Consider the following 24,403-nt stretch of genomic DNA (forward strand, 5'->3'; position numbering starts at 1 on the left):
TTGTTTCATACTTTTATGCAATAATCTTGTTTTGTAATAGTATGGATTAAATTTAATTTTAAATAAAACATACACATTATTGTTTAAAACTTGTTTTGAAAATTAATACAATTTTGACTATTTGCTTTTAAAAGAGTTTCATAATTTATAAATATAAAACAAAAATTCTTATACATATATGTAATACATGCATATTTATGTAATGACTGCATTTTAAAATACAGATTTTATTCAATTTCAGTTTTCCTTTGTTTTATTAAAACCACGATATTCTTGGAAAAGAAAAATATTCAGATTGTCAATACGAAAGTATTGACGTTATCAGCGGCACGGGTGTTATCACCGGCATTTGAACAGGCAGAAAACTGATTGCGGCGGCAAGGCGTCTACGTTTTATCAATAGTTAATGTTTATTGAAATTTATTTTCTTTTCGTTTAGGTGGTCAGAGTAAGCGCCTCCACGTGTGGGCAGCAGATACAAAATGTTTTCTCACGTCGTGTCTTTACAATGTTTATAAGAATATGAAGGATGTGTGTGTGGGCGGTGTTTTGGGAGTGTTTATTGGAACTGATATGGGAGTTAGCAGAACTTCCATCGGTTGCCGCACTCGTTGCACATGACAAAGGTGGTCATCGGTTCATCAGCGGAACGGGTCTGCAGCTGGTTATAGGTGCAGTTGCGCTTCTTGCACTTGGCGCACTTGAGGAGATCGGTCTTGGTGCCCTGCACGGTGGCCAGCTGGGCATCGTTAATGGCCTCCTTGACGAACTTTTCGCGAAGCTTCTTCATCTCATCGCTGGCCATCTCCTCCGGTGTCATTTTGGCCAGCTGCTTGGCAGTGACGGCGCCGCACATGAAGTTACCGCGCAGTCCGGGGTTCTTCGGATCCTTGAGGTTGGCCACGCGCGACCTAATGCGATTCTTGTACTTCATGTCCGTGTTCTTGAACTCCGAGTAGATGGCATCCTCCAGTTCGGCGGCCATTTCCTCCGGCTCCCCACATCCTTCGGGCACTTCGCCAATCTTCAAGGCGGCGGCCAGCATTTCACGGCACTTGATGCGCACTGCATCCGTCATGCCGCCGGTGGGGAAAGATGACTGTGAGGATGAGGCCTTCTTCTCCTTGTCCTTTGACGAGCTGCTGCCGCTGCTATTGGACTTGTCCTTGCTGGAGGAGGACGAAGAGGATTTGGCGGCGCTCGAGGACTTGGAGGCACTGCTGTTGTTTGAGGCGCCCTCCTTGGAGGAGCTGTGGTTGGGCGTTGTGGGCGCCGGGCTGGCCAGGAAGCGCTTCCAGTTCTTGATCAGGGTCTTGGCCAGGGCAATCACCTCGTCGTCCTTGCTGCTCTTGCGCAGTTCATTCACCGTCATGCCAATTCGCGTCTTGGTCAGGATCTCCAGGTTGATGTTCAGCGTTTGCAGGGCCTTTAGCAGGTCCAATGCCTGTTCCTGTCCCTATATAATGAATGTTCTTGTTACATATGTAATGAAACCCATTTATTGAGCACCACTCACCGAGCCATCGCTGGACGTCGATATCTTTAACATCTTCTTCTGGATCCGAAATACTTCTTCCTCCACGCTCATTTTAGCCGACTGTATCTGCTGGGCATATACGGTGTTATGGATCAGAGGTTAGGTTAACTGTCGTCGGCGGCCGGCTATGTGCTTCTTTGTTTCGAGCCTGGTGACTGATTCTTCTAAGCAATTGTCTTATTATCTTTTTTCCCTCCAATAAAAGTTGTTTACTATTTTTTTTTTTCGTTTCTCTATTCGCGGAACGAGTATGGAGAATACCCTAACGCGTTTTAGTAGTACCGCAAAGCGGCTTGTCAAAAAATACCGACCCATGGCGCACACCATTAACTTCCATCTGGAAAAACCAACCAATGGAAATATCAATGTTACCGTTAATTGGAAGGAAAACGCATACAGTGGGGCATCCCAAAGCCAGCAATAACTTAAGAGCCGACAATTGTTTATTAATTCCAAGCACTTTCACAAACTTATAAATAATAAAGAAATAATAATAAATGTTGGTGGTGTTGATTTGGCGTAGTACCTTATGTGCGTAAAACATTGTTTGAAGATCAGAGTTTTTTTTTTAAGTTTGTATAAGTTCAACAATCAGTTTAAAGTTTAGTTATATTTTTCTTTTTTAATAAATAAATTAATTCTAGAAACCTACTTTCTTTTGTATTTGAGGCTTATCGTTGCCAGACCGCCAATGGTTGGAATCCAAATTAATTAACTATCAAAGTCATCCTCCTAGGTTGGTGTCACCGCTTATTTGTGTGCCATATTTAGTACATTATCAGAGCCAGCTGGTCGTCTACCAAAAAAAATAAATAAAGTAACGAAGCTGCGGCGAATCGCTGGCTATAAAAGCAAAACCCAACCTCCGATTTCAATTCAGACGCGCACAATCAAGCGAGTGACAATAACTGCAAAGCGACAGTGAAACTTTCAAGTGAACAACTGCGAACTACAAGCTAAAGACTCGATTAGTTGCCGGCATCTTGCATAACTGATAAAACGCAAATCCAAACAAAATGCAATCCATGGCCAGACAAACGGCGCGAGCCCTTCCCCAGATGGGCAAGCAAGGTGTGTTGGGTGTGTTGTGTGTGTGCTTTAGCTTTAGCTTTAGCTTTAGCTTTAGCCAGTGTCCACTGTGCAGTGCTGATCCTAACGATCTATTTCCGATTTATTAGTGAGCTATCTCTCGACCAGTGGAGCCTGGAGGTCAGCAGCCGCCGGCGGTGGCGACATGGTGGTGGACATCAAGGAGCCGAAGACCCGAACCGAGAAGCTGGTGGCCTTCCAGAAGAAGCTCCGCGCCAAGACGCCGCTGGGCAAACTGGACGAGTTCTCGCGCCATCCCTACCAGGAGCAGGAGCCCCTCAAGCCCTGGCCCAACCAGACCAATCCGTATACGGGCGAGATCGGCGGACCCGCCGGACCGGAGCCCACGCGTTACGGCGATTGGGAGCGCAAGGGTCGCGTCTCCGACTTCTAGTCCCCAAAGAGTTCCTTAGCTAGTACCTAGGCTGTTATTTAAAAATCTACCATCTAAGACTTGAACAATCAAACAAAACATAAATGTATACTCGTGGAATACTACTTATTGTATAGTGTAAAGAAAAAATACATCATATTTTTAATGTTAACAAAGATAATTGCGTTGAATTCATTTGGCCGTCTCTAAAACCAAAAATACTAAAAATTGAAAATCCATTGAATTAATTTTCATCTCACTTCGAAGATTTTTGGTCCCTACTTTCCGGTATCTCAATTTAAATACATATACTTAGTTTGCAATTTAAATTGATTTCACCAGTTTCTCCCTTTTTTTTGTTTTCTTATTTAAAAGATTCTAATTTTGTATTACATTTGAATGACTATAAAGCTTATAAGTGCACTGGTTAGCTCTTGTATTTGTATATAGTGTATAAACATATTAAAAGCAAAACAAGAGTATGGTTAATTTTGTTCCTCCTGCAGAAGCTCGGAAATCAAGTTCTCACTCAGTTGCCAAAGTTGCTGCTGCAGCGAAGCACTTTTAGACAATTTACTGGGTTCACAGAAAAAGCAGTTGTTGAAATACAGTCCGGACAACCCCGTCAGCTCGTTGGCTGTGGCACAGTAAATACTTGTGGCAGCAGCTTGTTGCTAATATTGAGTAGATGAAAATAAGTCGTAAAAGTTGCTCAAATAAATATACTTTCTTCAACCCACCAAAGACTTGGTAAAGGGACGCACTATTGCAAAGAGGAGCCGGTAAAACCAATAGTTTCGCGACAAATCGGTGGATACCATATTGCCCGGATGCACACTGAAGACGGAAATTCCTCGCTGCTTCCAGCGCTGCAAAAAAGGGTTAACAAATTGCATCTAATTAACCCGGTTTAAATCGAATTTTGGGGCATGACTCACCTGGGCGAGTTCCTGGGCGAACAAGACATTGCACAGCTTGGCATTGTTGTACGCCATCATGCTCCAGTATTTCTCGGGCGGCGGGGAAAGATGATGCACCGCCAGATTCTCCACGGGCAGATTGGCGAATCTGCAAGGCAGAAAGGGGCTAGTATTGCAGATTGCTTACGACGCATTTCCTTGTCAGTCCCACTCGAGGAGCAACATATGTACACATTCTTCGTCCAGCTAAACCCACTGGACTTTGCCCTCGCCGGCCGACAATCGCAAAACGAGTCTTGATTGGCATTGCTGCGCTGGCATAGCCGGCTCTGAAAACGCTCTTTGTTAATGGGATGCAGAGGGCACAAACAGAATCAACAGAGTGCGAGTGCGAGTGCAGGGCACTGAATAGTGACTAATAGACCCACGGACAATGGCGACAACAAGTGGCTGGCGAAACAAAGCCACACAATAAACAAGGACACTCGGATATGAATATTGAACTCTATGATGAACCCACTATCCTCCCCCCTTTTAACGGGGGAAGCCCCAACATTTTCAAAGAGTAGCGCATGCGCAGGTCGTATACTCCCCGAAGAAATAAATGCCGCAACATGAAAACATTTTCTATCTACAACACCTCCTCTGCGCACATTTTGGACTTTGGATTTGTTTTCATTTTATTGAGTCTCTGCGCTCGGCTTGGGGGCGATGTAAATATAACGTCGCAAAATGTATGCAAATTCTTATTTATTTATAAGTTATGGGCCGTACGCCGAGTCAATAATAAATATAACCCGTTGTCGCTGTTCTTTCTTGTTGTGGTAGGTACTGATGAAAATCATTTAAATTGCTAAAACGATAATTTGTTTGTTTACCCATTTACTCTGATTTTTAGTTAGCAGTGGTGCTGAGATTATCTATTAATTATTCCAAGAAATTAATTGTATTTTAAAAATATTTAAAAACATGTATTAAATTTATTTAGAATAAGATATTTTTCTTCCGTGCATCTCTGAATACATTTAAGTAAATTAATCATTTCTGCAGTTTGATGTGAAAAGAATTTCAAATGCACAAACAGCCAATTTGTTTGTGTGCCATTCGAAAGTGACTATCAGTTAGCACCGACTTCTCTGATTGCCTCGCATTGACCCCAATAGGAACCGAACGTAATTCATCATATCGGAGCGCTTTTGGTGGCATACATGACTATCTGCGAGTACTCCAAACGGCGCACGAGACTTTTGTTGCACGTTTGCCCCGGCTGAGATACCAAACCAAAAATGTTGTACGTGCGCAAAGCAACGAACGCACCAGATACAAAACCACCTCCAATAACAACTATGTACATCCACCACTTCGGTTCAATTTCATCTTATGCTTCTTGCGTTGCTTCACCAGACTCGTTCACCAATGATTTATTTTTTTAGTGACAGCGTGCACGTTCCCCTAAATTAATCAATCTAATTAAGCGAGTTAGCGCTGATTAGGGGAATTGACTAGGGGTGACTATTTTTAACAGCAGAAGCTTCGGAAGTGGTCTTTGTTTCGGAAATTTGCAAACCGTTTGACGTAGTAACTTTATGTGCAGAATTTTAAAAATAAACGTTCTTTAATAATTTTATTAAAATTAAATATACTTTTCTTAAAAAAGGCTTGTACTTTGAACAAACGATAAAGAATTACTAAACACCAATGATTGAAAATTTTATAAGGTTTAAAGCTAAAAACAAGACTTTTTTATATACAAAAACTTTTTTTTAAGATAAAAAAAAATATTCTAAACATTTGTTTATATATGTTATGTTTATATGTTTAGATAAACATCTTATGTATGTATTTTGATAGACTAAAAAACTTATGCACAGCGCTGAATGTGTTAAGTTGCTTTCTTGAAAAAAACATTTTTAGAACTATGGAACGCTTTTCATTCCACTGTGCTGGGATCTGCACGTGAGGGTGATCATATTGCTTTTATGTACAAACCAGAGAGGGGAACGGGTAGACTGGGGAAGTGGTTATGGTTTTGATAATACAATCACAGCTGCGTCAGAGTCGTAATTATTTTTCTTTGGGTCTTTGTTTGTTTGCGAGTGCGCAGCGCAAAATGTAATGTAATGGCTGGGAACAAATAACATTTTCCAAGCTAAGTTTAATAACGTTTTGCCTTGAAATCGGACCAAACCGAAAACATCTATTGTAAACAAAACTCGAGATGTGGGCAAGCGAAAACACATTTTGGAAAACGCTACACTAGCCATGCCGGCTGAGGTGGAATATACATATTTATTTCTGGCCTGGGCTATGAATAGTTTGGCCCCAAAGCGCGAAAAGAAACCGGTCGGTCCAAAGTCCACATTGTGGATGCACAAAAGTGCAATCAACTCGCAAAAATAAAAGAAGACAACTTGGAATGACAGACACATATTCAAGCATAAATTGTGTCGACTAGAAATTATCCACTATTAAAAGTTATTGTTTATTTATTTTGGCTTTGATGTGAAAAAAAGTGTTTAATAAGTCGCACTTTGGACATTGACTAGATTAAATTAGACCTTAAAATTCAAATTTCTAATCACCTTCCCCTTATTCATCTCATAAATAAAGTTAAATATGGAATATGACATGTCCCAAATTCAAATTCAATTAAATAAAATCCCCTTCTTGATTTTGAGAAAAACGGGTTGCATCAGTGGCAAAAGATTGACGTAAAAAAAGCTTAAACTGTGAAACCAGATTTAAAGCGCCAGCAATAAATAAAATGTAAGTGATCAAAGGCGTCTAAATTAACCGAATTAAATAAATCGTTTAAAGTTATTATATTAATGTAGTTATAATTAAAAAGCAGGCAATACCGATTACAAAAAGTTTTTAATTTCAAATGTTTTTTATAAGAAAAACACATTGCAGAAGTGTTGGAGTTAATAGTTGAGAATTGAACAAAAAATACTTAACAACCTTTAAATTTGCAGTTAATCTAGTTTTTTATTAAATTTATGGCTTTTACATTTTGTAAGGTAAATAATCCTGCCTAAATGGTCGATATGGACTAAAAGTTATAAAAATCGAACTATTAACTTCGTTTGTACTAAGATTATATAATTCAAACATTCTATAACTGTTGTAACATATTCCCCTCTACCAATTTACGTGCTAAAGTGTATAAATTGCGATTTACCTGTGCGATTCGGATGACAGTACAACGATCCGTGTTTTGTAATCAAAAAGTGTCTCCAGTTGCAATGTCAAGTAGAAATGCGACAGGTGTGAGACCTGGAATGTGGTTTCTAGACCATCCTCTGTTTTTGTGTGAGGCAGTGCAAATACGCCAGCGTTCAGAATTAGATAATCAATGTGGCTAAAAAAAGTAAAGACAGATCAATAAGATTACTGATATTTGGACTAATATGAATAGTAGCCAACCTCACGGTCTGTTTGATTTCATTGACAAATCGCTGAACTGAACGCAAGGAGCTGAGGTCAAGGGCTGCGAAACGGCAACGGGCACGGGCAGCCGGTCGTTCCTGGGAAATCCTTTCAATGGCCGCCTCCGTGGACGTCCTGTTTCGGCAAGCGAAGATGATTTCACAGCCGTGTTGGGCCAGTGAACGAGCCGTCTCAAAGCCTATGCCACAATTTGCACCCGTTATAAGGGCCATGCGTCCGTGCAAATCCTTGCCGTGCAGCACCTGAAGGGCCGTGGTGCAGGAGTCGAATCTCTGGCGCACCTGGGCCACGTTTTGGGTTGGCTCCTCCACGGCGAAGGCCAAACGGGGATCGACATTGGTTCGTTGCTGTGTCTCTTTGTTGATGAACATGAACCGCTTTCCCTGCTCATCGTAATACTTCTCCCAACCCAAAGGCAGCTCCCCAGTAATCCGCTTGGAGCGTCCCGTCCGCGGATGTGTCCACTGCGACGTTTTACCCTGCTGGCTAATGGGGAAATATGGTTTTATTAGCTTTTGTTTATGACTCCACTTGACCCTTGGCTTACTTCACATAACAAACAGTTCCGTCATCGGTGGCCCGCTCCTCCCATCCGGGTGGCAGCTCATCCTCGCTATCTGTGTCGGGTAGGGACATCATCTCGATTGGAATTTGATTTAATCTATAGCCTTATTTACTTTAAAATTTAACTATTTTGGAGAAACCAATTTCCAAGACGGCGCCGGCTTAAAACAGTGTTGGAAAGTTTGCGAGTATAAACAGCTGTTTGGTTTAACAGAGGCGCTGCCGATTGGTTAGCATAACCGTTTGGCTAACATAAGCGGTTAACAGTAGCCCCTATCATTGAGCAGTTGTATATTTAAAATCTATTAGGACATGAAGTTAAAGATGTTATTGTTACAAAATAAATTAGTTATCAATAATAAATTGAAAACAATGCAATACAATTAAATCAACCCATGTAAATAAGCACTAAGTTAAAATTATAGGTTAACATTATGACTATCAGAATTTCCTGCTTGTTCAATTGAGAGACGAAATTAAATATATAAGTATTAATAAACACACAACTCATTAAAAAAAATGGTCGCAGGGTCAGCTCGAATTATATGAAACACAGTAAAAAACGAATTATGCTAATTTTAAAAATTTCTATAATTGTAAAATTATTGTACAAATTTAAAGCTGTTAAACACCAGGTAAGTTTCCCAAACCATTTTTAAAGTAAATTTAGAAGTCACTTCAAACTGATTTATGTGACACCGTGTATTCATTGCAGAGAAAATGAACCAGAACCTAATTGATTTTTATTTTAAAAGTTATATCATTCCATTCTCCATGTAAGATCAGTTAAAGCATAAATAAATGAAATTCCATGTCTTGTTTTACTATATTATCGTTTAATTTATTATTTTGAATCATTTAGAATGATTTATTGGCTTCCTAACTAAAAAGTCAACGAACTAGGTACTAAAGTTTAATAGTTTAAGATCCTTGGGATTAGGCAGCCGCTGGGGGCTCATTTATGATGCCATAAAATAGCACCAGTTTGGTGGGATCGTGTCGCAGTAGCACCAGGAATGGAGTGTCTCCTCGGAAGACGACATCTGGGCCAGATTTCTTTAGGTACATCACCGTCGACGCCGCCGCCTCCGTTCCCTGCTCATTCACAGTGAAGTCCACCTTGTGGGCGATCTCGTCCACCTCCAAGTCGGATCGAGCTCCTCCCAATCCGGCTCTACGCTGCGCCTCCAGATTCTGCAGGCTGTTGCCGCCCAGCGAACTCGTCCTGACCACCTCGTTTGTGCCGATCAGCGATAGATCGTTCTGCACGCTGCTGAAGACACCACCCAGTCCCATATTCTGCATGATTGCCTTCAGATTAAACGTCTCGGTGAGGTGCATCTTTGGGAATGCCACCAGGGCGGATCGCCTGTACATCTGACTTATCATGTATTCGATCCTATCGCCTGACAATCGTTTCTGGAGCGCCATCAGTTCCCGCGCCGACGACTTTAGAGGCTGGATGACATACATGGTGCTCAGGTTGCCCCTGTAGGGCAATCCAATGATCTTGCAGCCCATCTCGTGGTCCTCGTGGTAGGGAAATGTGCCGCCAGTGGCCATCATCTGCACCCTCACCACCGGCTCAGATCCCTCTCCGTTCGGATAGAAGTTGTCGGGCCTGGTGGCCGACTCTATAAAGTCCGTCTCCCAGAATCCCTTGAAGTACAGGGCGTTGGCCAGAATCATCCTAGTGTTTGGCGGAATATCCCTGGTGATGATACCCTCAATTAGGTTATTCGTGTGCTGAGCCACCCAATGGTTGATGTTGTAACGCGCCGTCGCTGGACTGCCCATGAAGTCCTGAACCTGCAGATCCGAGCCGTAGACCTCTGCGATCACTCGTCTGCAAGTGCACAAGAAAAATAGAGCAAATGAGTAATCGATCAACAAAGGCGTTACCTATTAGGCATGCAAACATTGTTGCTTAAAGTGGAGCAAAATTATTATAGTTGATAACAGAGCTCTGTGATTTAAAAATTTCAATGTCATTTGTGGCATTATTTAGTGGATGTTTTGTATGATGGGCGGACTATCTTGGTTACAAATCTGTCATTCCATTTCAGTTCCGGTTAATTAGCCTTATACTGATCTTTTTAACCTTTTCTCTCTTTATTTTCTCAATCTTTCCGCACCTTCAATGCCACTGGGGAATTCTGTTAAAGCAGTATATATTTCTCAATGAAAGCTTGGGTTTTAGAAGGCTCATCAAAAAGTGTGAAATTTCATTTTTTCATTACAATGAACTGTTTCACCCCTACACTGAAAATGAATACGTTTCTTAACTCATAATTCTGTTCTGCTAAGTCACCAATTTAATGAGAAACTCTTTAATTAAGTATTTAAATGGATGAGCTCATCTTATGAAACACCTATTAGCCTGAATATCAAAATGAGGTTTAAACGAAAGGATATTATATCATAACAGAAAGCTTTGTCTTTTTTCTCCGTGTAACACCTCAAGGCGTTCGTTAATCGTCTGGCATTTCCCAGCGCCCATCCCCAACCTGATCTCGCTTTAGATCCAGTTTGCAGTCAATTATCCGCAGCGAGACTCACCTGTAGTCGGGGTTGAGTGAGTAGCCGGTCTGTGTGAATATACCGTTGGCCAGGTGCACCTCATGGGCTCCCGGTCGCTGGGCCCGTCGGTTCGTCCTCATCGGGCTGTTGACTCGCCAATTAGTGACTTGTCGTCCTGGTGAAATGGTCTCCAAGGTGGGCTGTTGCAAATCCCTTAGCATCAAACCGAATTGTTCGTGCAGCTTCGCTGTGTCGGAGATGCCAAAGACACTGGACAGCTCCTCGTAGCTGCGACCCTTGGCACCCAGCAATAGTAAGGCCAGCGAGTGAACAATACTCAAGGGGGAGAAGATCTCCGTCTTACTGTAGCCCAAGTGCTGAACCAAAGTATTTGCAAAACGTAGCACACTTAGCGCGATCTGATCAGAAGTGGCCTGGTCCACGTGGTTGGAATAGACAGCCGGAAGCGACGGCTTGATGAGACTTCCTGGTTTTTGGGTGGCAAGGCCATTCACAAGGCCGGGCGATTGCAGGGGCGGCAAAGGTTGCAATGGTCGCACTGGTGACAGAGTCGGCAATGGAACCGGCAATATATATTGCGGTGACTGTGACTGTGACTGTGACTCTGCCTGTGACTGTGACTGTGCCTGTGACTGTGCCTGTTGCTGCCTAAATTGTTCTATATAGGCCATCGCTTGGGCAGTCCTGATGTCATCCCGAAAAAGATCCGACTCACAGCACACCGCACTTATCATCCCAAGAGCTAATAGCAAGCGCCACATTTTGTTACAATCGAATTTTAATCTTGAACACACACAGAACCAACTATATATGGATTTTAAAATATGTATGTATATATTGTTTTTAGCTTTGGCTTAAACGCGATGTGGATGTGGCCGTTTGAGTTGTTAGAGCCGTACTGACGTTCTGTCGCTCAGCGCGCATCTTTATAAAAAAAACTGGAATCGCAAACTCGTTATCAAGCCAAGCACACACTCCTTCAAGCGCTCTTCATACCCAGCTGATCTTGGAGAGCTTTTTCGCTGACGAATCACTGGTTATACCCCAAGTTTGTTTACATGGACGTCCGTATCTCTGCACTTGTTATTGATTTTCAATGATCGGTACTTTCTGCATTCATGTACTGCCCCCCATTCAATATTCTATGAAATGTGTGGCGGAAATCCATTCGATCTCGCTCTCTCTCTCTCTCTTTCCCTGTCTGTTTGTTTAAAACGTTAGAACCGTGACGAACATAATAAAATTTACCCGGCTCTGCTCTCTCGCAGTGGGTGAGTAAATATTTTAAATATTTACTACACTCGTAAAAAAGAAACGTAGTAAATCCTAATATTTTGTACTCAATTTAAATACTTTCCCTTTGACTTTCATCCTTTGCGGTTTTTAGTTATTGACTATTTTTGGAACTGATTGTAAAATCTGAAAATTTTATTTAAATATCAACCATATTTAGATTAAACAAAATATTTTTAAATCAAATAGAAACTATTTTAAACCAAATATTTTCCACATTAATTATAGTATTTAATATTAAGTCATACAATTTAATTCGCATTTATTTAAAATATTAAATATGCAATATGCAATATTAAGTATTCAATAGTCAGATATTTATTTTAACTATTCCATTTTTTGTATCAGTGTAGCTATACTATAGAATTATGTTAGATGCGTATTCTCGAGCTTGTCATTGGAAAGTTTGACACTGTGATAAAGCTTGGGGATCTACCAGAGCTAGGATAAGATGCGCACGATGCTGGTCCATAAGAACTGAATGCTAATGAGTTTTAATGACGACAGAAAAAGCATCTGCACGTCAATGTACTAAATTTAAAAAAAAGCCTGACTAGCATTATAAGCAACTTGGGAAAAATAAGTAATTTGGTTTTTGAAAAATGCATAGAGAACATTTCAAAGTGCTAAAACTAAAATTTACATGAAAACTGACTAGAATCTTAAAAGGTGAATATAAAACTCTTATTTCAGATGTGCTAAGGAAATTTTTTCGGTTAATGAGGATAACAAATTTGTTATATGAAAAAGGCATAGAGAACATTTCAAAGTGCTATAATTAAAATTTACGTGAAAGCTGACTAGAATCTTAAAAAGTGAATATAAAACTATTATTTAAGATGTGCTAAGGAACATTTTTGGTTTAATAAGGATTAGAAAAAAATTTGTTATTCGTTCTAATTGTTAGTTTACTTATACATACCTGATTATTAAGTCACCTATAAAAAAATTTGAGCACACCTTTCTCACAATCTGATATTTTGCAAAAAGCCAGTGATCATCAATAATCAAAGCCCATCCGGAAATTCGCGTCGGAAGGCTTTAACAACTTGAAAACAAAGAAAGATTGTATCACACGATTCGGCAAGTAAGTATAAAAATGTAAACGTGACTATAATTTTTAAGTACAAAAGAAAGGTGAATAACACCCTCAAAAATCAAAAAATATTTGAAGATCACGCTGTTTAATATTGAAAATTGTTGGGTTTGTATTTCCAGCAAGTGTCACTTAGTTCTAGTAGTTGGAGATAAAGCCATTTCCACTTATATTAATATTAGCCCATTACTATTTATAAATATATTCTAAAGTGTTATCCCATACGAGACCCAAATAAATAATAATTTTACAGAACGAATAAATATTATTTGTTTCTCAACAATAACAAATTAAATTTAAGCCTTGCAAGGTAATAAATAGACTAGGGAACGTTACATTACAAATGTCACGCGATTCTCAGTATAAAACTATTAATAATCAAATAAATCTATAACTCGATAAACTGTATGGTGACTAAGCCGCTACCCAGTGTACTATTCAATTTATTGGCAAACAAGTCATTTAAACCTTTATTCTCAAACAAAGTGTACCCAAAGTAACAGACTCGCAGCTTTTAAATAATCAACAAATTATATATAATTTACTATTGACCTACATTTTGTTACAAAAGCTTGAACTACACATGTCCGAATCTTTGGGATACGTTTATGGCAATTTAGCTGACTGGAAAGTTTTTATTAGACCAAGCATTTCCATTTGCTCTTTGATAACAAAAACTATATTAACATGTTTTATAATGTTCACAGCGTTTATTTAATGTATTTATTTAATATTAAGTAATCGGTTAATTTCTCCTTTAGATGTCTTAGGATATTTGATCTTATTTAACTGTCCTCTCACTTTTTACACGTTTAACACGTTCACAGTGTTTATTTAATTTCTTTGTTTAATTTAAAGTTATCCGTTTATTTCTCCATTAGATGTCCTTATTTTTTGGTTCATGTTTTTTAATCAGCCCAATAGGTTATATCTATGGAACGAAATCCAATTTTCTCAAACATGTTCCTCGAGGCAATGTTTTGGGTAACTACTGGTGCCATAACTTGATCTCCTAGTGCGGAAATCTTCTTGGCCATTGCTTTCACCAGTAAGCTGCCCAGGCCCAAACGTTTGTGTGATTCCAAAACTTGCAACAGACCCAAGCCTCCAATTGGCAATCTTAAAGGGTAACAAAATAATATAGTATTATTAACAGAATATTATAGGTAAATATATTTTGATAGCTCACCTCAAACACCAGGCAACCAACTTTCCGCTATCATCATAGGCCCCCAAACTAACATTATATTTAATTAAACTTCTCACAAAGTTTATAGAGTTGGGTCCACGATGCGGCCAGATTTCATTGATGGTTTCAGCATCTTCCAGAGCCAAGTTTAATAGTGTTATGCCAGAAGGGACCCTGCAAGGAAATGGCTTAATAAAATTGGAAAGTAATCATACAAAAATTAACTCACTCGATAGTAAAAGTATCTATGAGTTCTTTGCTGGCACTATACCAACAGGTCTCCACAATCTGTAGTTCTTTAGTGGTGTAATATTTTTGGCCGATATGTTCAACAACAGGTTTTAGGCGAGAACAGAATCCAAAAAAGACATACTTGTTCTCAAATGAGTTTAAGCATTCTAGGGCTTTTGTTGCACGTTCCAAATTATCGCTCAGAGTATTGAAATAAATGTGCTTAAATTGAGTTCCCAAGTCCACCTAAATATAGATATAATTACTATATAGCATATGTATATAAAGTACATGTTTATCGCACTACTTACAGTTAACACAAAGGTTCCATCTTTCTCCCAATCACCGTTCAATGATAAGAACTTAGCTTTCAGTTCTGGTTCTTTTTCCACCCACTTGATGAAATTATTAATGCACGGATAACCTTGGGGATCGGTATCATTCTGGACATACAAATCGCGCAGCTTAGTCCACTCGCTGCGTGGAATCTCAACCAAAGAATTCTCGTCCGACATGACGACTACCTCTCCGTATAAAAACCGATCGCAGACTGATCTTAAAAATTAAAACTGAGCAGAGAGAAATGTGGTCTGGTTTTAAGAGAAATTTTTATTTGAAGAGAGAGATAAAGAAACGCTTGTTTGCTAACAGTTGTTTGACTAAAACCGACTATTAACACATTTACATTTCCTGATAAGTGGGAAAATTGATTAACCAGTTTTATGACGTATTCATAAGAACCGCTTGGTGCTGTTTATTATTATTTAATGAAGGGGTGGCATTACTGCCCAGTACAATTTATTGATGGGCTTAAATCCCAAATTCTCAAACAATTTTTTGGAGCCCTCATTATCAAAAACAACTGTGGCTAGAACTTCGGAGCCGAAGGACTTTATTTCATTAGCCATAAAAAGCACTGCCAAAGATCCCAATCCTTGCCGACGATGCGAGGATAGCACATGCAAGTTGCACAGGCTGCCATGGGGAGATCTGAAAAGTTGAGCGAGTTGTTATATAACACATTTGGTAAACCAGTTATTTTTTATCACCGTAGACACCAAGCCAAAAGTTCTCCGCGGGCATCAAAAACACCGGCAGAAGCATTCTTCTCTATAAGCCCCCTTATCCAGGGCAAAGAATCGGGGGTTCGATAGGCCCAGTGTTGATCGACCAAGGCTGCATGCTTTGCACTGAGATAACCAACGTTAATCAAAGATTTGAACTGTAGGGATTATAAATTAAATAAATAAATTAAATAAAATAAATTCCATTAGATATATATTAACTTCACCTTGGTTTCCAGCATGGGATTTTGGATTTGGGCAGGTGATAAACAATAGTGCCCAGATGTTCAAGTTTACACAAGTCTTGACCGAGATTCAACCAATATTGCTCAACAAGTGGCTTTAAATGTTCTCCATAGCCACATATCCAGTGAAACACTTTCAAGTCCAGGTAACACAACAAAGCCTTTAGATCTTCTAAGGATTTAGGATCAAGGGTATTGAGGTAAACATAGGCCCTGTTATCTAATTGATGCTGAAATAAAAAAAAATAGCTCATAGAATTTTTAGACTTCACTGTACCTGTACTTTGAAATAACTGATTACGATAAGAATATAGCTGCCATGTGTGATCCAATCCTTATCAGTAGTATATATCTTGATTAAGTCGGCATCGGATGAGGCCTTGTAATTTATAAAGTAGTTGATTAGATCGAAACCCGTAAGATTTGTCCGGTCGTGGGTATATAAATCTCTCAACGCTGACCACTGATCGCGAGCAATTTCTAGTAATGTAAATTCCATTGTAGTGCAATTTGTAACTGAGCATGGGAAACAATGCATTGTGAAAACAACCCCCTTAAGTAATTAAAAAATCTCTTTAGGTCTGGTTCTCTTAGTTTACTTTGTAGATTCAGTTATTATTGAATCTCTTTAGGTCTGGTTCTCTTAGTTTACTTTGTAGATTGACGTTACAGATCCAATGTGTTTGTACTCTTACACGGACACCTTCTGAATTTCAAGCTCAACTAATCAGTTTCGTTAATCTTTCGATAATATTTTTACTCATTTTTGCGTGCTTATCGACTGTTGGCAGTTAGACAGCTTTAAAAAATGTTGATTTCGTTTCCGCTAGACTTTATTTTTGTGCATTTTTAATATCTATTAATCTTTAAATCTAATTGCTAGAAAAAAGATATTAAAACAAAAGTATAGTAAAAAGTATAATAATTCGGAAACAATTAAAGTTATTCGCGGTAGAGATAAAATAAAAAGGCATTTTTTTAAAACATTTAGTATCCTCCAAGTTTCCGTAAATGTTTTTTACAAATTTATAGCTTAAGCTGATCATCACTCAAAGCAGTAGCATTTTGAATATATCAATCAATCAATCAATTAAAGATTTTTTGAAATATTTGTAATCAATAATTTCCAAGTAACTGAGCATTGCTCACAAAGCTGTGGTTTTTAGTTTGCGTTGTCAGGAAGTCATTTCTTAGAAAAGCTCTACACAGAAGAAAAAAAATTGATATTAAAGAATTATATTTCATACATTCATTTATGACCATATTTTATATATCTTTAAATTTGTAGATAGCTCACGCTCGAGAGAAACTGTCAAAAACACGAAATCAATTGCCCAATACACTTTTTGTTTACGTAATAAACATAATTTTCTAACATTTTTGTATGAAATATTGTTGAAAACATTATTTCGACAAATGATACTACAAATTTACCAGAAATTCTGATTCAAAATTATATGTAAGTTCATAAGTTCATAGTTGATTCTTTTTAGTGTTCTTTCCAAGAATCTGACCATTATGCATATCACTTTTATTGAAGTTTGCGTTGACAGAAAGATTTAATGACAGCCACACCCCTGCAGCATCATCGACACCTGGAACCAATCAGTTAACTTAGTTAACCACGTGAATCCGCAACAAGTAGCAATCAAAGTCAATAATAATTCACTCCGTTCGATGCCACTAAAGCTGATCAATTTACTCACGCATCTCTGGTTTTTGGACACACGAGGCCATCGAGTAGATGACACTGGGGTCAGGCATATGGTATGTAAAATGTGAACACTTCGGGGAAGATGCCCGATGCGATTGGTTCGTCGGCGAGCAGGCCTAATCAGTATCTTTTGAATGTTTGAGCGCTAAAGTACGCTTCGGCTCACCTCCGGCGACGGCGATGACGTGATCGCAGCTGTTACAGTTTAAACTGTCTCGATTTTTGCATTCCCCGGGCAGTTTAACCAAAAATGACACGCCAGTTAATTGGGGACAGCGCAAACGTGGGGTTCTAGTAAAGCAACAGTATTACGAAGTTCAAATACCAAAACCACTCCTACAAATTCATCAGAGAATCAACAAAGTGCGGCTTATCATTGACAGGCGAACCGGTTTGCCCAACAGATAATAATAATAATAACCTGGGTGTAGTCCGAATTCAAACATGGGTCAGAAACTTTCGTGTTGCAAAAAGTGCGATGAGTGGGGATGGTGCAATCGTAAAGGCAACGGGGAGCCAAAGCTGCGTATGCGCAATGTTAATGCCAACTATTTGTCAGGAGCACCAAAAATCGACGAAACAGGCAAGTCAATATCACCAAAAATGCTATGTCAAATTAAGATTCAGTGGCGAGACCTCATTGAACTATTTGAAATAATTAAATGGATATAGTAAATAGAGATATTTTGTAAGGGTTTTATTTTTAAAGTATTAACTGCTTACCCTAAAATGGTTAATGTTTCCAAACTTGGCTTTGCATTATCTATTTCAAAGTTAGTCTGTTTAAGACGGTAAGATAGTACTAATTAGAATTCTTAAAAATAGTATTTCTACACTTTCTAGAGACATTATTATTTTGAACGACCAATAAAATCACGAGTAATATTATTTAAAAAAATTATACCAAAATGTGTCACACTCTTTCAATGTTTTTCAGTGGTATTTCACATTAATTTGTTTTATAGTATACGACCATTAAATTTGATTTGATCTTTTCGTTTCGCTCACCAGTAAAATTGATTGACTTTTGAAGTGTATGGCACCGATTCGAACAATTATGCATTCGGTTCTATAGTTGTTGCCTTTTATGAATGCAAATTAGTTTGCCGTGGGTGTTAAACACTCATAGTTGTGCTGCCCACAGTTTAGTTTGCCCCACGAATTGCTCATATATACCTGCAATTTTGAAATATTGAATTAAAATAAACAAAGCAAGAAACACCTGCTGACTGACAGAGAGCTTACACAGCAGTTTGTGCCCCAAAAAAAAAATGTGATATTTATACCACAATTAATGATAAACAGCCAATGAAATAATTACCAAGAGCGAGCCTTAAATTGCCAATGCAAATTGATGATGGGTTCTGCGTATAGAATCATTTTTGGAGAGCACTCGATGCTCACTTAATGCCCATGTTGATCAAGATGTGTCTTGCCAATGAACGATGACGTAGTGGCTCGAAAAAGCCTAACAGCATCACAACAACAACAACAACGGGTCCATCGAAGAGTTACCCTAAAGCTGGGCTTCCCGTATATAATTAATAATGACCCACCAGAATTCAGAGAGAAGCAGAGAGATTTCAAGAGAGACGGCATTCGAAACTATCTGGCGCAGGCAATTTCCGATCAGTCAAGTTCACAGCGTCGTGGTGTGCAGTTCACGTCGAAAGCTTTTCGAGCGGATCCAATTGTTGAGATTCTTTGAAGCGCAGTTTCCGTTAGTTTTATTCTTCTTCGGTCGCTCTAACCGGTGCTGTGTCTTGTATTAACCGTAACACATAAATTGTGGCTTAGCGCGGGACTCTTTGTTAACCAAATCGTATTAGCCGGAAGCCAGAAATGACTTATTGGTATCGGAATTATACGCCTAGTTGGCTGCAGCGATGGCTGCCGAACTCTCAGCCCCGAAGAGTGAATCCTTTTCGCAGCACCCGTCCTTCAGCAGATCTGGAAGGTACATTTCCCAAATCACTTATTACAAAGAACTAAAAAAATACCATCACCATAAATATTTTGTGAATCATACAAATTGGATTATAATTGGTTTTGGTAATTTATTAATTCGGGCTATGACTTCATTTCTGTGTTAATAGTTTAAAAGAGTTCCCCAAATGAAAACAAAAGTGAACATGCGGCAAAAAAAATAACAAAATTCTGTATATCTTGTCAAACTCAAAAGTGGTAATGCAAATTAATTTGAATTGAATTTTAAGCTGTTTGCTTTTTACGGTAGAAGACTACACATAGCTAACTTTTGTTTATATTATGAATTTTTGTGTGAGATGTTTGGCAGGTTCAAGAAGTTAAAAAAATGTTCACCCTTATCAAGCCATGATTAAAATTACTAATAACAATCTGTGAGCATGACAAATGTTGTTTGCCGTTAATCATTAGAATTTTATTTTATTTTGTTTAATAGATTTTGTTGCTGTGGTATGACTTCATTTTGTGTGCTTTGGTTTTGTTTATTTCTATTTCCGTTTTGGAATTTGACACGTTCGGAGGGTTTTGCTATTTTAGTATTTTGCAAAATTTTATAACGCATACATAGCAACACATATTTGCATATAAGCTAAACTCAACACTTTCAATACTCTAACAAATAATTGAGTATACTTGACCGATCTATTTACTCATGCATATTGCAATTGAGAAGAATTTTCCATTTTTACGATTGATTGAAGATGAAAGCAAAGCGGAAAAGGTGATCTGATCAGCCATGTGGAACCATATGCCCCTATAAATCATAATTGCAAGTAATTCATGCTCTATCACAAAAAGAGCTTATTCTTATTATTTCTCCAAAAAAAAAAAAATCAAAGAAATCTATTTTTGTTCCCAACCTTAGTAAATTGAATTTCATCCATTAATGTTTTGGATTATTTTTAGAAAGTAAACACTTTCGATTTTATCATAAAAAGTTTAAAAAAATATTACTTTCTAACCAAGTAAATACCAACTCAACATGTTTTTCAATATATTTTCTTTTTGATTTGGTCCATTGCTTTCGAAGATTTTCTACATAATGTTTTGTTTTCTTAAATATTTTTTTAGTTCTAGTGGTGTGTTGGCGTCACTTTGATTGTCCACTACGAAAATTAATTGGCTTGGCATTGATCTTTTGGCCATTGTGGCACAAGTTTCTTATGTTTATGGCAAAAGGCGATTAGTCAATTTGATGCTGCAGCTTTGGGGAACACAATTGGCAGGCAGCACATTTGCTTTATGATATCATCGTATAGCCCAAGAAAAAAAAAAAACGAAAATACATCTCTTGAAATCTAAAGCGAATTGTTGACAGATTTTATTCAGACCCTGTCAAAATACTAATTATTATAATAGCTTGACTCACTATAAGTTGAGTGTGTTATTTTTTCACGTATTTAGGTGACATTTTGGCAGCTGGAAAAAAATAATTGGGCATATTTTTAGGTTGTTTGGATTATTATTATAGTTTCAAAACAATGTACGTATGTAGTATGGTGGTGAACGTGCTTTACTATACTTGTGGCAATTATTGGTTCTTAAAACTTAAAGATGATGTTAACATCAATAGATTTAATATAAATAAGGAGTATTGAATTATTAATTTTTTTTTTTTAAGTAATTACATTGAATACCTTCAGACAGGAATTTCAACTGCTTAAAGTTTTTCTAGTACAATATGGAAAAAGAATATACATTTCCAGACCCTTAACTATTTTTAAGATAAACTTATCAACTTATAAATATTTTCTTATATACTAAACCAAATTTTGTATCCCACTCAACAGATGCCGCCAGTTCGGCGGTGCTGGGAGTGCTCCGAGTGGATCTCTGCCTGGAGGACAACCACGATGAGCACCACACGAGTCACTTCTATGCGGCGGCTGCCAAGGAAGCCCTGATCGTGAGAAGAGGAGAGCCCTTCCGTCTGCGGATCCATTTCAATCGCGACTACAGCCCCAGCAAGGACGCGATCAGCTTCATCTTTAGCGTGGCGGATGACACCAAGCCGAGTCCTGGACACGGAACCCTCAATGCCCTAGTGCCCCACGATGGAATCGACCATCTGGGGGACACCCTGGAATGGGGGTCTGGCATCGAATCGCATGAAGGTCAAACGCTTACTGTACTGATCAAGCCACCGTCCACTTGTCCGGTGACAGAGTGGAAATTGGACATAGACACTAAGCTGCTGGGTGACGGATCGAGGAGCTATCCCCTGCCACTGCCTATTTACATACTTTTTAATCCCTGGTGTCCGGATGATCAGGTCTATCTGGAGGATCGCGATCAGCGGAAGGAGTATGTGATGCACGACACCACGCTCATTTGGAGGGGTTCCTACAACAGACTGCGTCCCTCGGTTTGGAAGATCGGCCAGTTCGAACGGCATGTGCTGGAGTGCAGTTTGAAGGTCCTGGGCACCGTGGGCAGGATTCCGGCCGCCTACAGAGGAGATCCTGTGCGAGTGGCGCGAGCCTTGTCCGCTCTGGTGAACTCGGTGGATGACGATGGCGTGCTGCTGGGCAATTGGTCGGAAGACTTCTCGGGCGGTGTGGCACCTACCAAGTGGACCGGGTCCGTGGAGATCCTTCAGCAATTCCACAAGACCCAGAAGACGGTGAAGTTTGCCCAGTGCTGGAATTTCAGCGGAGTCCTGGCCACCATTGCCAGGAGTCTGGGCATACCGGCCAGGATCGTCACCTGCTACTCCTCCGCCCACGATACCCAGGCCTCTCTGACCGTCGACGTGTTCATCGACTCGAACAACAAGAAGTTGGATGCAGAGACCACGGATTCGATTTGGAACTACCATGTGTGGAACGAGCTGTGGATGCAGCGACCGGATTTGGGAGTTGGTCAGCATGGCACGTTCGATGGCTGGCAGGTGGTCGATGCCACACCGCAGGAGGCCTCCGATGACATGTACCGGGTGGGACCCGCTTCTGTTTTGGCAGTGAAAAACGGCGAGATCCTGAGACCCTTCGATGGAGGATTCGTCTTCGCGGAGGTGAATGCGGATAAGCTGTATTGGCGCTACAATGGACCCAGTCAACCGTTGAAGCTGCTCAGGAAGGACACCCTGGCCATAGGCCATCTAATCAGCACCAAGGCAGTGCTGAAATGGGAAAGAGAAGACATCACCGATAGCTACAAGCATGAAGAGCGTTCCGAGGAGGAAAGGAGCACTATGCTCAAGGCCCTCAAGCAATCGCGTCATGCCTTCAGCAGATACTATCTTAACGATAATTTCAACGACATAGAGTTCGACATGGAACTGAAGGACGACATCAAGATCGGGCAGGACTTCAGTGTGGTGCTCAGGGTGACCAACAAGAGCGAGTCCCGTGTCCACCTGGCCACGGGTCAAATCAGTTGCGATGCCGTTCTCTACACCGGAGTGGGTGCCGTGGAGGTCAAGGCCCTGGGCTTCGAACTGGAACTGCAGCCCAAGAGCACTGACTTTGTGCGCATGGGGGTCATCTTTGAGGAGTACTTCGACAAGCTGTCCTCGCAGGCCGCCTTCCAGATATCCGCAGCCGCCAAGGTCAAGGACACCGACTACGATTACTTTGCCCAGGACGATTTCCGGGTGCGCAAGCCGGACATTAAGTTCCAACTGGGCGATGCTGCCATCGTGGCCCAAAAGAAACTGGATGTGATTGTGCGAGTGGAAAATCCACTACCCGTTCCCCTGCACAAGGGCCTCTTCACCGTGGAGGGACCAGGCATCGAGCAGCCCCTGAAGTTCAAGGTGGGTTGAAATAGACATCAATTTTGGGAAAAACTAAGGTCCAGACCCAAAAAAGACCTCTTAGCAACTCATATTTAAAGTTAATTTATAACACGTTTGCGGGTATTATAAATTAACTTTAATTATTATTTATTATTAATTCTTGGAGATATAACAAAAATGTATAGATTAATATTATACTTAACTGCCAGCTAAAGGGTATAATCGCAGTTTTTAGAGAACGAAAGCCTTATAAATTGCAAGCAATCATTTATTTACTTAAAATATGCAAAATTCACTAAAGCTCTTGGTTACTATAAAATGTAGGTTTTTGGCATTTAAGTAACACATCTTTAAACAAATTATGTTTGTCTCAAGAAGATTTTATTGGAACTGTCTTTCAAGACGTTGAAAACTTGTAAAGTTGTGACCTCTTTAGAATGGCAACAATGAAATCGCCCCACGATATTAACTTCCATTTTGATGCTGATTAAGTGTGATCTAATACCGTCTGTTAAAAATTATTATTGAGATTGAAAATTCTAACAAAAAAACTCTAACTTAAATCTCTTATTTATGTTTACAGATCGCCGAGATCCCTGTGGGTGGCACGGCTGCGGCCACTTTTAAATACACTCCGCCCTACGCGGGGCGTGGCACAATGCTGGCCAAGTTCACCTCCAAAGAACTGGATGATGTGGATGGCTATAAGCACTATGAAATTGAGCCCCGACCGGAGGATCTGCTGCAGCCCAATGGAAGCCACCGGAGCAGCAACATCATCCGCCGACGCACCGATGTCATAGCTTGAGCAAACCTTAGTTGAATTGGGTTTTCTTTTGTATTTCGTAGGCTAAGTGATATGTTGTAAATAATATTAACAATACATATTAATTTTTTATATCAAAACTTTAAAGAGAATGTAATTGGAATTTGTTTAAGGTATCATCCGTTTTCAGGGCAGGTTTCCTGTTTGGTTTTCCAATACTGAGATATTATCGACAACTGTGAATCACAATGGCCAAGCTGCATCAAAAATTTTGAGTGTTTTAAAATTAGTAAAATATTTCTGGGTTTTATATACTGCTCATGACTACTCGTTATTTTTCTGTGATCTATATGATGTCAAAAGAATTTTTCAAGTTACACTAGCTTACAAATTTAAAACAATCCAAGTAGTTACCAGAACCGAAGTTTTTTTTTGCAGCTTAAAAAAAACATGACTAAGCATTACCCGCAAAACCAAAAAAAAAATCAAGCTTTAACCAAATAATCAGTGTAATTTTCTTGATCAGGAAGTTGAACTGCACAAAAATAGCGCTCGTTTTGTGTAACTTTTGACGCAATCATTTTGTAAGCCAGTGTATCGAATGTG

The 24,403-nt window shown here is 39.5% G+C and overlaps 7 protein-coding genes across 9 annotated transcripts; 2 read left to right on the top strand and 5 right to left on the bottom strand.

Moving 5' to 3' along the window:
* Positions 1 to 387: 387 nt before the first annotated feature.
* Positions 388 to 1,840, bottom strand: LOC128263154 (transcription elongation factor S-II). Its single transcript, XM_052997895.1, has 2 exons — positions 1,517 to 1,840; positions 388 to 1,456 (listed from the first exon to the last, which is right to left on the bottom strand). The coding sequence occupies exons 1-2, from the start codon at positions 1,586 to 1,588 to the stop codon at positions 581 to 583; spliced, it is 948 nt and encodes a 315-aa protein (XP_052853855.1). The 5' UTR covers positions 1,589 to 1,840; the 3' UTR covers positions 388 to 580.
* A 523-nt stretch (positions 1,841 to 2,363) lies between these two features.
* Positions 2,364 to 3,180, top strand: LOC128263156 (succinate dehydrogenase assembly factor 4, mitochondrial). 2 transcript variants are annotated; one of them, XM_052997897.1, is made up of 2 exons: positions 2,364 to 2,617; positions 2,716 to 3,180. In XM_052997897.1, the coding sequence occupies exons 1-2, from the start codon at positions 2,554 to 2,556 to the stop codon at positions 3,018 to 3,020; spliced, it is 369 nt and encodes a 122-aa protein (XP_052853857.1). In that variant the 5' UTR covers positions 2,364 to 2,553; the 3' UTR covers positions 3,021 to 3,180. The 2 variants fall into 2 exon arrangements, with proteins under 2 accessions (XP_052853857.1, XP_052853858.1); XM_052997898.1 differs by having other exon boundaries at positions 2,380 to 2,608.
* Positions 3,181 to 3,381: 201 nt separating this feature from the next.
* On the bottom strand, positions 3,382 to 8,113 carry LOC128263153 (WW domain-containing oxidoreductase). Its single transcript, XM_052997893.1, has 6 exons — positions 7,917 to 8,113; positions 7,346 to 7,855; positions 7,101 to 7,280; positions 3,938 to 4,067; positions 3,740 to 3,868; positions 3,382 to 3,673 (listed from the first exon to the last, which is right to left on the bottom strand). Exons 1-6 carry the CDS (start codon positions 8,006 to 8,008, stop codon positions 3,485 to 3,487), a joined length of 1,230 nt encoding a protein of 409 aa, XP_052853853.1. The 5' UTR covers positions 8,009 to 8,113; the 3' UTR covers positions 3,382 to 3,484.
* Positions 8,114 to 8,747: 634 nt separating this feature from the next.
* LOC128262000 (serine protease inhibitor 28Dc) lies at positions 8,748 to 11,393 on the bottom strand. The gene is made up of 2 exons (XM_052995993.1): positions 10,493 to 11,393; positions 8,748 to 9,779 (listed from the first exon to the last, which is right to left on the bottom strand). Exons 1-2 carry the CDS (start codon positions 11,233 to 11,235, stop codon positions 8,870 to 8,872), a joined length of 1,653 nt encoding a protein of 550 aa, XP_052851953.1. The 5' UTR covers positions 11,236 to 11,393; the 3' UTR covers positions 8,748 to 8,869.
* Positions 11,394 to 13,445: 2,052 nt separating this feature from the next.
* On the bottom strand, positions 13,446 to 14,849 carry LOC128262522 (uncharacterized). The gene is made up of 4 exons (XM_052996827.1): positions 14,595 to 14,849; positions 14,282 to 14,529; positions 14,053 to 14,226; positions 13,446 to 13,982 (listed from the first exon to the last, which is right to left on the bottom strand). The coding sequence occupies exons 1-4, from the start codon at positions 14,796 to 14,798 to the stop codon at positions 13,772 to 13,774; spliced, it is 837 nt and encodes a 278-aa protein (XP_052852787.1). The 5' UTR covers positions 14,799 to 14,849; the 3' UTR covers positions 13,446 to 13,771.
* Positions 14,850 to 14,966: 117 nt separating this feature from the next.
* On the bottom strand, positions 14,967 to 16,131 carry LOC128262523 (uncharacterized). The gene is made up of 4 exons (XM_052996828.1): positions 15,894 to 16,131; positions 15,578 to 15,822; positions 15,333 to 15,509; positions 14,967 to 15,273 (listed from the first exon to the last, which is right to left on the bottom strand). The coding sequence occupies exons 1-4, from the start codon at positions 16,128 to 16,130 to the stop codon at positions 15,048 to 15,050; spliced, it is 885 nt and encodes a 294-aa protein (XP_052852788.1). The 5' UTR covers position 16,131; the 3' UTR covers positions 14,967 to 15,047.
* A 1,264-nt stretch (positions 16,132 to 17,395) lies between these two features.
* On the top strand, positions 17,396 to 23,949 carry LOC128261358 (annulin). 2 transcript variants are annotated; one of them, XM_052995020.1, is made up of 3 exons: positions 17,396 to 17,889; positions 21,083 to 23,049; positions 23,615 to 23,949. In XM_052995020.1, exons 1-3 carry the CDS (start codon positions 17,751 to 17,753, stop codon positions 23,837 to 23,839), a joined length of 2,331 nt encoding a protein of 776 aa, XP_052850980.1. In that variant the 5' UTR covers positions 17,396 to 17,750; the 3' UTR covers positions 23,840 to 23,949. The 2 variants fall into 2 exon arrangements, with proteins under 2 accessions (XP_052850980.1, XP_052850981.1); XM_052995021.1 differs by lacking the exon at positions 17,396 to 17,889 and adding an exon at positions 18,714 to 19,263.
* Positions 23,950 to 24,403: the final 454 nt, after the last annotated feature.

Source organism: Drosophila gunungcola, unplaced genomic scaffold, assembly GCF_025200985.1.
Source record: "Drosophila gunungcola strain Sukarami unplaced genomic scaffold, Dgunungcola_SK_2 000001F, whole genome shotgun sequence".
In the NCBI taxonomy this organism is placed as follows: domain Eukaryota; kingdom Metazoa; phylum Arthropoda; class Insecta; order Diptera; family Drosophilidae; genus Drosophila; species Drosophila gunungcola.